Below are 14,178 nucleotides of genomic sequence, written 5' to 3' on the forward strand. Positions count from 1 at the left end.
TCATATATCAAAACGTGCGGCTCGATCGGGAATAGTGTGCTATGACTTTTTTTCGTCCGTTTTTTTGTACGTTCTTTCGTGTGTGCGTGTTTTTTTTCATGCATTTTGGACATTTTGACTTTTTTCTCAACATTTCGACTTTTCTCTCAACATTTCGTTTTTTTTTCTTGATATTTCGCCTTTTTTCTCAACATTTCAAGTTTATTCACGAAATTTCGACTTTTTTCTCAAAATTTGATTTTTTTTCTTAAAATTTCGACTAGTTTTTTTATTATTCATTTTCCGGACATTTCTCGGTTCGCTACTCCCCCTACAGATTTCAGAGGACCCAGGCGAATCATATATATATATATATATATATATATATATATATATATATATATATATATATATATATATATATATATATATATATATTGGTGTTGAAATTCCCATTTTTCCCAAAGTTATTCCCAACAAACCGGCCAAAAAACCTCATTCAAAGAAGAGGTAAAAAAAAATTCACCTTTTTTCTTAGTCACCTAACTTTCCCATACCTGCACGTGGAAATGTCATTCAAACTTCAAAACGGAGGAAAACCTCTCTTCTCTGCAAAACACCAAACAGTTTTTTCCTAAGATGTAAACTTTTCAAGATATGAGCACTCAAGCGAGGACTGGAAATCACTTTTTCGTCAAATCTAGAGTGCGGGTGTCGGTTGCTAGAGTGGCAGAAACAGTAAAAAAATAACCTGAATTTTTATTTGTAACTCAAGCTCACGGCCAAACCGTAAAAAGGAGACAAATAGTTTTTGGTCAGAATGTAGACATAGGTGTTGGGATTCATAAAATGTGACTTTGACAGGCGGGGTATGCACAAAATTTAAACGGGGGGGGGCTAAAGTGGCACCAATTCCTGCCTCGGTCTCCATTCACTGTAATGTAATCAAACGTTTCCTTCAAAAGAATCTCACTCTGTCTTCACACTGACCTTACTCACTCATTTTAAGGAATATCTGAATAAAATTAAGATTGTCAGAATCTGCCGGGTTCTGTGTCTCTCACGATGTTTTTGTTTTTCTGCAACGAGCTACGGTTTGATCACAAATCTGAGTTATTTGAGACCTTGTCAGAAGCCGAAATCTGTGTTTTTTTCACACACACACACACAGTAAATAACCATCATTAAATGCCATAACTTTTGAATGGTTTGACATAAAGAGTCGTGGGTGGTGTCATCACACTCGGTTTTGAGCCCTTCACCTTAATTAGTGCAAATTAGCCCCGCCCCTTCTTCTGATTGGTCGATATTTGATGGTCCCTATTTTCTGCAATAACTTTTGAAAGGTTTGATATAGGGAATGTCATCAAAATCGCAATCATCCGGCAGTAGTCCCGTGGCACTTCAACATTTCCAGGGAATTTTGTTTCTAGTTAGGGCCCGAGCACTTACAGTGCGAAGGCCCTATTGTATCTGTGGGAATTTTTTTATTTCATTTTTCTTCTTTCTTTCTTCCGACTAAATGAGGGTCTTTTTTCCCCCTAAACTTAAAGAAAAGTCTCTTGGAGCCATGGCCCAAACCCAACAGGAAGTCGGACATTTTAAATTAATCGTGTCATTTTGGCGCAATGTATGCCATTCCTTCGGCAGTTAATTCAGCCCGAACCGTAACGTGCACCCAGGTGTGTTATACATCAAAATGTGCGTCTCCATCCTGCGACTACACGCATTACTTTTCTCAGTCAAAAGCGTTACCGTGGCGACGCTAGACGCCAAAAAGTGCACCCCCGCCTTCATCTGATTGGTTCATTAGTGATAGTTTCTACTTTCTACCGTAACTTTTGAATGGTTTGATATAGAGAGGCGTGGGTGGTTTCATCCGCTAAATGTCCAATTCTGAAGAATCTACATCAAGTCATACAAGCTTCCACTGCAGCCTGAACCTGCACCAGGGTGGAGGGCCGTACATCCCTGCTGCAGCTTTAATTTTACTAACTATTTCCTCTGCTGGCGAAGCTGCGTCTGGTTCTTCCTCCGGTTCCAGCGGCAGGTCAGGATGTCCCTGAACGTGGAGCGGAAGGTCTTGTTGCAGAGAGCGTAGCACATGGGGTTGACGGTGCTGTTGACGTAGCACAGCCAGTAGCCTAGCGCCCACAGCGTCTCGGGGACGCAGTCGCGGCAGAAAGTGTTGACCAGAACCATGATGTTGTACGGCAGCCACGTCATCACGAACGCCAGCAGGATGGCGCTCAGCGTCTGCGCCGCCTTCTTGTCGTTGGACTTCTTCTCGTTCTTGGACGAGTTTTTGGCGTCTTTAGCCGTCGCGGCGGCTAACGGCGGCGACTGGTCGCAGCCGGACGCGTCGCTGTTCGTTCCTCTTTTAACCAGCGACGCTTTACCTTTCCTTTTCAGCTTTAGCCAAGACTTCTTATGAGCTAAAGACAAGATACAAGAAAGAAAGAACTGAATTGAAGAAGGAAATATTGTAAATAAATATAAAACACTATAACTATAAAAACGATAAAGTATATTATCAAAGACATTCTAGAATGTGGTTGTTACCATGGTAACAACGGCAGGAAGTGCTGCTGTTACCATGGTAACAACTCCGTGTGTCTCTGAGTAGTACGTCCCAATTAGTGCATAAATACTACTGATATTTACTCAAAAGTGTGCCGAACTCAAGTATACTTTTTGAGTACACTGCAAAAAATCTTAAATCTTCATTTTTAGTAAAAAAAAATCTCATTACACTTAAAACAAGACTCATTACCAGAAAAATTACTTATTTGACAATTTTCACCTGTTTCAAGTAGATTTTCACTTAAATAAGTAGAAAAATCTGCCAGTGGAACAAGATTTTTTTGCTTGTAATAAGAAGATAAATCTTGTTCCACTGGCAGATTTTTCTACTTATTTCAATTGAAAATTTACTTGAAACAGGTGAAAATTGTCAAATAACGAGTTATTTTTCTGGCAATGACTCTTGTTTTAAGTGTAATTACATTTTTTGACTAAAAATGAGACATTTTAACTAGAAATAAGACAAATATTCCTGGGAAGATTTTGACTTTTTGCAGTGTATATACTGTTTAGTGTGGCATTTCGGACGCACCAATTATGTTTTATTGCTATTATCTTTTTTGTATGTGGGAACCGGGGAGGGTGGGATATATGTGGAGTTGTTTGTCTTAAAAATATTGAAAAATCTTAAATCCTTAAAAAAAAACAACTAGGTTTGTCAGGAAAACAATAGTTTCCAACCTGTTGGAGGGTTTGATTCCCCTGCACCGTCGTTCTCTTCCTGGTTCCCTGAAACCTTCTGGTTTAGCTCGCTGCTACTGCTACTGCAGCTGTTACCATGGTAACTGCTGCAGGAAGTGCTGCTGTTACCATGGTAACAGCTGCTACTGCAGCTTTGGGAGCTGGTTTGTCGAACCATGGCCGTGGAATTCCTCTGATTGGCCGACCCTTTCCCGCTCTTTTTCTCTTGATTCTGGTTCTGGTTCTGGTTTCTCGACATTTCGACTTTTCACACTCATCACTCACTCATCTTCTCCCGCTTATCCGTTCCCGGGTCGCGGGGGCAGCAGCCTCAGCAGGGATGCCCAGACTTCCCTCACCCCAGACACTTCCTCCAGCTCTTCCTCCAGCTCTTCCGGGGGAGTCCGAGGCGTTCCCAGGCCAGCCGAGAGACATAGTCTCTCCAGCGTGTCCTGGGTCTTCCTCGGGGCCTCCTCCCGGTGGGACATGCCTGGAACACCTCCCTAGGGAGGCGTCCAGGAGGCATCCGGTACAGATGCCCAAGCCACCTCAGCTGACTCCTCTCAATGTGGAGGAGTAGCGGCTCGACTCCGAGCTCCTCCCGGGTGACCGAACTCCTCACCCTATCTCTAAGGGAGCGTCCAGCCACCCTGCAGAGGAAACTCATCTCTAAGGGAGCGTCCAGCCACCCTGCGGAGGAAACTCATCTCGGCCGCTTGTATCCGCGATCTTGTCCTTTCGGTCACTACCCAAAGTTCATGACCAAAGGTGAGGGTAGGGGCGTAGATTGACCGGTAAATCCAGAGCTTCGCCTTTCGACTCAGCTCCCTCTTCACCACGACGGTCCGGTACATCGACCGCATTACTGCGGACGCTGCACCGATCCGCCTGTCAATCTCACGCTCCATTGTTCCCTCACTCGTGAACAAGATCCCGAGATACTTGAACTCCTCCACCTGAGGCAGGACTTCTCCACCCACCCGGAGAAGGCATGCCACCCTTTTCCGGTCGAGAACCATGGCCTCGGTCTTGGAGGTGCTGATTCTCATCCCTGCCGCGTCGCACTCGGCCGCAAACCGCCCCAGCACATGCTGGAGGTCCCGGTCCGATGAAGCCAACAGGACAACATCATCTGCAAAAAGCAGAGATGAAATCCTGAGGTTCCCAAACCGGATCCCCTCCGGCCCCTGGCTGCGCCTAGAAATCCTGTCCATAAAAATTATGAACAGGACCGGTGACAAAGGGCAGCCCTGCCGGAGTCCAACACGCACCGGGAACAAGTCTGACTTACTGCCGGCAATGCGAACCAGACTCCTGCTTCGATCGTACAGAGACCGGACAGCCCTTAGTAGAGGGCCCCGGACTCCATACTCACTCAGCACCCCCCACAGAATGGCACGAGGGACACGGTCAAATGCCTTCTCCAGATCCACAAAACACATGTAGACTGGTTGGGCAAATTCCCATAAACCCTCGAGCACCCTGCGGAGGGTATAGAGCTGGTCCAGTGTTCCACGACCGGGACGAAAACCGCATTGTTCCTCCTGAATCCGAGGTTCGACTATCGGCCGTATTCTCCTCTCCAGTACCCTGGCGTAGACTTTCCCCGGGAGGCTGAGAAGTGTGATCCCCCTGTAGTTGGAACACACTCTCCGGTCCCCCTTTTTAAACAGAGGGACCACCACCCCGGTTTGCCACCCCAGCGGTACTGTCCCCTTCCTCCATGCAATGTCGCAGAGGCGTGTCAACCAAGACAGCCCTACGACATCCAGAGACTTGAGGTACTCAGGGCGAATCTCATCCACCCCCGGTGCCCGGCCACCGAGGAGCTTACGAACCACCTCGGTGACCTCGGCTTGGGTGATGGACGAGCACGCCTCCGAGCCCCAACCCTCTGCTTCCTCAGTGGAAGGCATGTCAGTCGGGTTAAGGAGATCCTCAAAGTATTCCTTCAACCGTCCGACAATGTCCCCAGTCGAGGTCAACAGCTCCCCACCAGCACCATAAACGGTGCCGGCAGAGTACTGCTTCCCCCTTCTGAGGCGCCGAACGGTCCTCCAGAATTTCCTCGAGGCCGACCGAAAGTCCTCCTCCATGGCCCCCCCGAACTCCTCCCAGACCCGAGTTTTTGCCTCCAAGACTGCCCGAGCCGCGGCCCGCTTGGCCTGCCGGTACCTATCTACTGCGTCAGGAGTCCCACCGGCCAACATAGCCCGGTAGGACTCCTTCTTCAGTCTGACGGCATCCTGTACTTCCGGTGTCCACCACTGGGTTCGAGGATTGCCGCCACGACAGGCACCGGAGACCTTGCGTCCACAGCTTCGAGCCGCCGCGTTGACAATGGAGGCAGAGAACATGGTCCACTCGGACTCGATGTCCCCCGCCTCCCCCGGGATCCGAGAGAAGCTCTCCCGGAGGTGGGAGTTGAAGATGTCCCTGACAGAGGGCTCAGCCAGACGTTCCCAACAGACCCTCACAATCCGTTTGGGTCTGCCCGGTCTGTCCAACTTCCTCCTCCGCCAGCGCATCCAACTCACCACCAGGTGGTGATCAGTTGACAGCTCAGCCCCTCTCTTCACCCGAGTGTCCAAGACATGCGGCCGAAGGTCAGACTTTTTCCACCAAATTTTAACTTTTTTCTCAACATTTTGACTTTTTTCTCAAGATTGTACTTCAACGTTAATCTCGACATTTTGACTTTTTCTCGACATTTCAACTTTTTTCTCGACATTTTGACTTTTTTATCGACATTTCGACTTTTTTCTCAAAATTTCGATTTTTTTCTCGACATTTCGACTTTTTCCTCGAGATTTCAACTTTTTTCTCGACATTTCGACTTTTTTCTCGACATTTCGACTTTTTCCTCGAGATTTCCACTTTTTTCCCAAAGTGCATAATAAAAAATAAATCTCCCCCCAGTTGTAACTAATATAGAAACATGCAGCATGTGTTTCTTCATTCTAATTCTGATACAATTAGGTCCAATATGGCTCTAAAACATTTTGGGTTGCCGACCGCTGCTCTAGGTGAATCCACAATAATGTTATGAAAAAAAAACAACTAGTTTTGTCAGGAAAACAATAGTTTCCAACCTGTTGGAGGGTTGGATTCCCCTGCACCGTCGTTCTCTTCCTGGTTCCCTGAAACCTTCTGGTTTAGCTCGCTGCTACTGCAGCTTTGGGAGCTGGTTTGTCGAACCATGGCCGTGGAATTCCTCTGATTGGCCGCACCTTTCCCGCTCTTTTTCTCCTGGTTCTGGTTCTGGTTCTGCGTTGGGTTGGCCGCCCCCGAGCCCCTCAGGCTCTGCACGTCCTTGGCCCGTTTCTGGGTCTCCTGGTAGATCTTCCAGAACAGCACGGCCATGATGGAGACGGGCAGGTAGAAGGCGGCGATGGCGGTGCAGAAGGTGATGACGGGCTCCGACAGGAACTGGATGTAGCACTCGTTGGGCTGCACCGTCCGCTCGCCCACGATGAACTGCCAGAACAAGATGGCCGGAGCCCAGAGCACGAAGGACACGGACCAGGCCAGGCCGATCATCGTCATGGCTCGCTTGGTCGTACGCTTGGCCCGGTAGGACAACGGCCGCATCACAGAGAAATACCTGGGAGGACGAGGAGAAAGGAAGTGAGGATATACATAAAAGTATGAGCATGTAGGAGAAGTCAGGGGGTAAGGGAGCCCTCCTGCCCCGATGGGACATTCTTTTCTGGGTACACAATGGATTCCTGGAAACATTGGAAACCGTTGTGTTTGGTGATTCTGTCTGTGGAGGACGTTGAAGATGCTTCATAATTGGATTTATGATAGCAGGATTTCTGCTAATCGGAGGAGGGGGATTCCTGGTCTACCGACAAACGCGTAAGTCGTCGACAGCTGTTCTGGCTCTTTCAGAGCTGCCGGACGTGGCTGAAGGATCAAGCAAGGCGATCAACACTCAGACTTTAACGTTGGGGGAGCAAAGCCGTAAGCTGGATGTGATTCTTGAACAGAATCGCAGTCTGGCGGCGTCTTTGAGCTCATTGGCAAGATGGATAAGACCTTGGAGAAGTTGGAAGCTCGGGTCTTGCAAATAATGCGGAGCAAAGCCGTTTTTGGGCTTTATATGCAAGTAATAAAATTTTTAATTGGATTCTGAATTTTACGGGTAACCAATGGAGCGACGCTAACACTGGAGAGACGTGGTCTCTCCTGCTAATTCCTGTCAGTACTCGTGCTGCTGCATTCTGGATCAGCTGGAGCCTATTCAGCAAATTACTTGGACATCCTGCTAACAACACATTACAGTAATCTAGTCTAGAAGATACAAACGCATGAACTAGTTTTTCTGCATCACTCTGCGAGGGGATTTTCCTAATCTTTGCAATATTACGGAGATGGAAAAATTTTATTTTACAAACCTGATTAACATATGGTTTAAATGACGTGCGTGCGTGCGTTCTTTTGTGTGTTTTTTTGTGCGTGCGTTCTTTCGTGCGTGCGTGCGTTCTTTCGTGCATTTTTTCGTGCGTGCATGCGTTTTTACGTGCGTGCATTCTTTCGTGCGTTTTTTCGTGCGTGCGTGCGTTTTTTTGTGCGTGCGTGCGTTCTTTCGTGCATTTTTTCGTGCGTTTTTTCGTGCGTGCGTGCGTGCGTTCTTTCGTGCATTTTTTCGTGCGTTTTTTTGTGCGTGCGTGCGTTCTTTCGTGCATTCTTTCGTGCGTTTTTTCGTGCGTGCGTGCGTTCTTTCGTGCATTTTTTCGTGCGTTTTTTTGTGCGTGCGTGCGTTCTTTCGTGCGTTCTTTCGTGCATTTTTTCGTGCGTGCATGCGTTTTTACGTGCGTGCATTCTTTCGTGCATTTTTTCGTGCGTGCGTGCGCAAACTAAAAAATTAAAAACTAAACTAACTAACCTAAACTAACTAAACTAAACTAGTTAAACTAAAGTAAAGTAAACTAAACTAACCTAACTAAACTAACCTAAACTAAACTAAAATAAACTAAACTAACTAAACTAACCTAAACTAAAATAAACTAAACTAACTAACTAAACTAAACTAAACTAACTAAACTAACTAAACTAACTAAACTAACTAAACTAACTAAACTAAACTAAACTAACCTAACTAAACTAACTAACTAAACTAAACTAACCTAAAATAAAATAAAATTAACTAAACTAACTAAACTAAACTAAACTAACTAAACTAAACTAAACTAAAATAAACTAACTAAACTAAACTAAACTAACTAAACTAACTAAACTAAACTAACCTAACTAAACTAACTAAACTAAAATAAACTAACTAAACTAAACTAAACTAAACTAAACTAACCTAACTAAACTAACCTAACTAAACTAACTAAACTAACCTAAACTAACCTAAACTAAACTAACTAAACTAACTAAACTAACTAAACTAACTAAACTAACTAAACTAAACTAAACTAACCTAACTAAACTAACTAACTAAACTAAACTAAACTAACTAAACTAAACTAAACTAACTAAACTAAACTAAACTAAACTAAAATAAACTAACTAAACTAAACTAACCTAACTAAACTAACTAAACTAAAATAAACTAACTAAACTAAACTAAACTAAAATAAACTAACTAAACTAAACTAAACTAACTAAACTAACTAAACTAACTAAACTAAACTAACCTAACTAAACTAACTAAACTAAAATAAACTAACTAAACTAAACTAACTAAACTAACCTAAACTAAACTAACTAAACTAACTAAACTAACTAAACTAAACTAAACTAACCTAAACTAAACTAACTAAACTAAACTAACCTAAACTAAAATAAAATTAACTAAACTAACTAAACTAAACTAAACTAACTAAACTAAACTAAACTAAAATAAACTAAACTAACCTAAACTAAACTAACTAAACTAAACTAAACTAACTAAACTAACTAAACTAACTAAACTAACTAAACTAACTAAACTAAACTAAACTAACCTAACTAAACTAACTAACTAAACTAAACTAACCTAAAATAAAATAAAATTAACTAAACTAACTAAACTAAACTAAACTAACTAAACTAAACTAAACTAAAATAAACTAACTAAACTAAACTAAACTAACTAAACTAACTAAACTAAACTAACCTAACTAAACTAACTAAACTAAAATAAACTAACTAAACTAAACTAAACTAACTAAACTAACTAAACTAACTAAACTAAACTAACCTAACTAAACTAACTAAACTAAAATAAACTAACCTAACTAAACTAACCTAACTAAACTAACTAAACTAACTAAACTAACCTAAACTAACCTAAACTAAACTAACTAAACTAAACTAACCTAAACTAACCTAAACTAACTAAACTAACTAAACTAACTAAACTAAACTAAACTAACCTAACTAAACTAACTAACTAAACTAAACTAAACTAAACTAACTAAACTAAACTAAACTAACTAAACTAAACTAAACTAAACTAAAATAAACTAACTAAACTAAACTAAACTAACTAAACTAACTAAACTAAAATAAACTAACTAAACTAAACTAACTAAACTAAACTAAACTAAAATAAACTAACTAAACTAAACTAACCTAACTAAACTAACTAAACTAAAATAAACTAACTAAACTAAACTAAACTAAAATAAACTAACTAAACTAAACTAAACTAACTAAACTAACTAAACTAACTAAACTAAACTAACCTAACTAAACTAACTAAACTAAAATAAACTAACCTAACTAAACTAACTAAACTAACCTAAACTAAACTAACTAAACTAAACTAACCTAAACTAACCTAAACTAACTAAACTAACTAAACTAACTAAACTAAACTAAACTAACCTAAACTAAACTAACTAAACTAAACTAACCTAAACTAACCTAAACTAACTAAACTAACTAAACTAACTAACTAAACTAAACTAACCTAAAATAAAATAAAATTAACTAAACTAACTAAACTAAACTAAACTAACTAAACTAAACTAAACTAAAATAAACTAACTAAACTAAACTAAACTAACTAAACTAAACTAAACTAAACTAACCTGTCAAAGCTGATGACCAGCAGGTTCATGACCGACGCGTTGCTAGCCACGTAGTCGATGGTCAACCACAGGTCACACACCAGTGGCCCCAGCGCCCACTGGTCCATGATGATGTACGTCGTGTACAGGTTCATGGACAACGTTCCGATCGTCAGGTCGGCGAACGCCAGGCTCAGCAGGTAGTAGTTGTTCACCGTCTTCAGAGCCTTGTTGATCCGGAACGACAGGAAAACCAGGACGTTCCCGACGACGGTGACCAGAGACAGAGACCCGGTGAAGAGGACGATGACCACGACCTGGAGGACGAAAGAGAAACGTTTCAGGACAATTCACTGCAAAAACTCCAAATATTACCAGGAATATTTGTCTTATTTCTAGTTAAAATGTCAAATTTTTAGTCAAAAAAATAACTTATTTGACAATTTTCACCTGTTTCAAGTACATTTTCACTTGAAATAAGTAGAAAAATCTGCCAGTGGGACAAGATTTATCTTCTCATTACAAGCAAAAAAGTCACTTGCGTGGCGAGCCCCGCCAGGCCCGGGTATCCCGCCCCACCTATCCCAGGCCGGTGAGGGAACGCGGGTGATGTGGGACCCCCTCCCGCCCCTGGTGTTGATCGCATGTGATTAATACAATAAAAACAGGGAGGAGGAGGGCCAAGTATCGATTTGAAACCGACCCCCCCCTCCCGAACTACGTGTCCTTGTCAAATGTATTTATTAAGTGTTGAATGTGCAGTGTCTATTTTGTTGTTAAAACCGTGAGGCGGGGAGTGCCGGGCCACGCGGGACAGTGCCCCCCACGACCCGGACCCCCCGCCCTTCGCCTATGTACGTATGAATCGTGTAGGGGGGGAAAGAGGGGGAGCGGAGGCCGAAGCCAGGAAGCAGGACCAGCAAAGCCGGCCCTGGAAAGACGCCCATGTTCCCCCACCGGCCATCCAGTAGACGGGGGCCGGCCCTCCGAGCCGGGCCAGGGCCCCACCGTACCTCCACGGGCGCCCCCGGCGCCGCCGGAGCCCCCAGGCGGAGGGGGAACCGGTCCAACATCCCCCCATTCATACTGACAACATAAGACATAGATACCTGGGAATGGTGCCGCCCCGCCGCCGCGCCCGCCCGTGCACCCCCCGGTCAGGGGAGGCCTCCTTCTTCTTCTTCTTATTTTTATTCTTATTATTATTCTAAACAATGTAATGATGTTAAGGATATTAACAACGTTTACCTGCCAGACCGTGTGTCGTCCTAACGAGTTATTATTAATAATTAATAATATTAATAATATTTACCTGCCAGACCGTGTGTCGTCCTAACGAGTTATTATTAATAATATTAATAATATTTACCTGCCAGACCGTGTGTCGTCCTAACGAGTTATTATTAATAATTAATAATATTAATAATATTTACCTGCCAGACCGTGTGTCGTCCTAACGAGTTATTATTAATAATTAATAATATTAATAATATTTACCTGCCAGACCGTGTGTCGTCCTAACGAGTTATTATTAATAATTAATAATCTTAATAACGTTTACCTGCCAGACCGTGTGTCGTCCTAACGGATCAAACTCCGTCGTCGGGAAAATCAACGTCTCGTTAAACGAGGAGTCGGTGAAGTTTAAACTAAAATCGTTTTTCGTCCGACCGTCCAGAAACACGGACGAATCCTCGGAAGAGTTTCCTGAAAACATGTGAAGAAAAATGTTTTAAATCGATTGAAAAACATACATATAACAATACATATCTCTTCCTTATTCCTAGTGCAGGCCCTTAATGTTAGAATGATCTTATATTGTTTTATATTAAATATTCTGGCAGAGACAGGAAAGGATTCATTTGGTTTGTAGGTTGTTATTGTTAGTAGGGCTGGGCGGTATGGACGAAAAAACTGTATCACGATCATTTCTGGCATTTATCCTGATAATGATAAAAATGTCTTCCTTCCTTCCTTCCTTCCTTCCTTCCTTCCTTCCTTCCTTCCTTCCTTCCTTCCTTCCTTCCTTCCTTCCTTCCTTCCTTCCTTCCTTCCTCCCTCCCTCCCTCCCTCCCTCCCTCCCTCCCTCCCTTCCTTCCTTCCTTCCTTCCTTCCTTCCTTCCTTCCTTCCTTCCTTCCTTCCTTCCTTCCTTCCTTCCTTTACCATTGCGGTAAATCGTGAACGTAAAATATCGCCCATTCCTAATTGTTATTATTTCATTTTTTCATACTGTTTAATTTTTTTTGTTACATTTTCTACACCCTGTACATGCTCTGATTATATATATATATATATATATATATATATATATATATATATATATATATATATATATATATATATATATATATATATATATATATATATATATTATATATATATATATATATATATATATATATATTTATATATATGATTAACACGCCCACGCTTATTCAAAATCTTTGTAATTAGCATTCAGCATTTACACCTTTGTTACACTGAGAAAACTTAAATAAAAAAAGATCTTGAATTAAAAAAAAACCTACATATAATTTAAAAAAAATAAGCTTTCTCCATATATGTGTGTATATATATATATATATATATATATATATATATATATATATATATATATATATATATATATATATATAATTGCTGTGGTATATCATTTATTATTTATAACGTTCAGGTATAATATTGTAATGAAGTGCTGTAATATTTTTTTAATGTAATAACTATATTGTTTTGATAAAGTAAAGCTTGCTGTTATATTTTTATTTATTTTTATTTTTCTACATTGTATTAGAGTAAAATGTAAATAGAAACAAGGTTAGAACCTCATACGTTCTTACTCCCTTCCCCTTTCGGGCTTATTTCAGGTTTATTTCTTTTTCTGATGTTTTGTGTAATAATTTTTTGTTTCTATAAGGATTTTATAATTGAAATAAAGATGTCAGTATCTTACCCATGACGACGGCGTCGCTGCTCCGGGTTCCCGTAAAGAGACGGTTGAAGATCCGATCGATCGACTGATGATGATCAATGTTTCTCTGCAGGATAGAAAGATCAGGTTAACTTTCTAGAATGAAGGATGAGCTTGTTAAGCTTGACTTACTAAAGAAAAAGATCCTTATACTGTTTCTGTTGGGATGTGACACTTGTGACCACCAGGGGGCGACATTCACCTGCAGCTGTGGTGGTTTTATTGTGATTTTCTGGAATTACAAAAACAGAAATGTCCTACATTCTGGATTCATTACAAATCAACTGAATTTTATTATTTTAATATTGCTGATCATGGTTTACAGTTTAAGAAAACTCAAATATCCTATCTCAAAAAATTAGAATATTCTGGGAATCTTAATCTTAAACTGTAAATGAATTTGTAATGAATCCAGAATGGATGACATTTTTGTTTTTTTAATTGCATTGAAGAAAATAAAGGACTTTATCACAATATTCTGTATATATATATATATATATATATATATATATATATATATATATATATTTTTTTTTTTTAGATATTTAGATACCTTTTGTTTTTTGTATAGAAATTTAATAAATTTTGATTATAATGAAATAGTTAGGATTTAATACGTTTTTACTTCTTCCTGCACCTTTTCCAGCATGTTAATTATGATGGATGCATGTTGTTATTAATATATATATATATATATATATATATATATATATATATATATATATATATATATATATATATATATATATATATATATATTCTTTTTTTTTTCCTCTTCTTCTTATTCACATTTATTTATTATTGATTAGTATCGTTTGTTTTTTTTCACTACTGTTTCATGTTCGAAATAACATTTCAATTCAATTAATTTTAATTCAAACATGCTGTTCTTCTAAAAATGAAGTGAGAGCAGTTTTAAAGAAAAACTCGATAAAACTGGAAAATGTTCTTCCATTAAT

The 14,178-nt window shown here is 40.5% G+C and overlaps 1 protein-coding gene across 1 annotated transcript; it reads right to left on the reverse strand.

Annotated features, from left to right (window-relative positions):
- Positions 1-435: 435 nt before the first annotated feature.
- Positions 436-13,270, reverse strand: LOC133419846 (muscarinic acetylcholine receptor M3-like). The gene is made up of 5 exons (XM_061709308.1): positions 13,202-13,270; positions 11,812-11,957; positions 10,272-10,567; positions 6,336-6,847; positions 436-2,414 (listed from the first exon to the last, which is right to left on the reverse strand). The coding sequence occupies exons 1-5, from the start codon at positions 13,203-13,205 to the stop codon at positions 1,975-1,977; spliced, it is 1,398 nt and encodes a 465-aa protein (XP_061565292.1). The 5' UTR covers positions 13,206-13,270; the 3' UTR covers positions 436-1,974.
- Positions 13,271-14,178: the final 908 nt, after the last annotated feature.

The sequence above is a fragment of the Cololabis saira genome, chromosome 19, assembly GCF_033807715.1.
Source record: "Cololabis saira isolate AMF1-May2022 chromosome 19, fColSai1.1, whole genome shotgun sequence".
Lineage (NCBI taxonomy): Eukaryota > Metazoa > Chordata > Actinopteri > Beloniformes > Belonidae > Cololabis > Cololabis saira.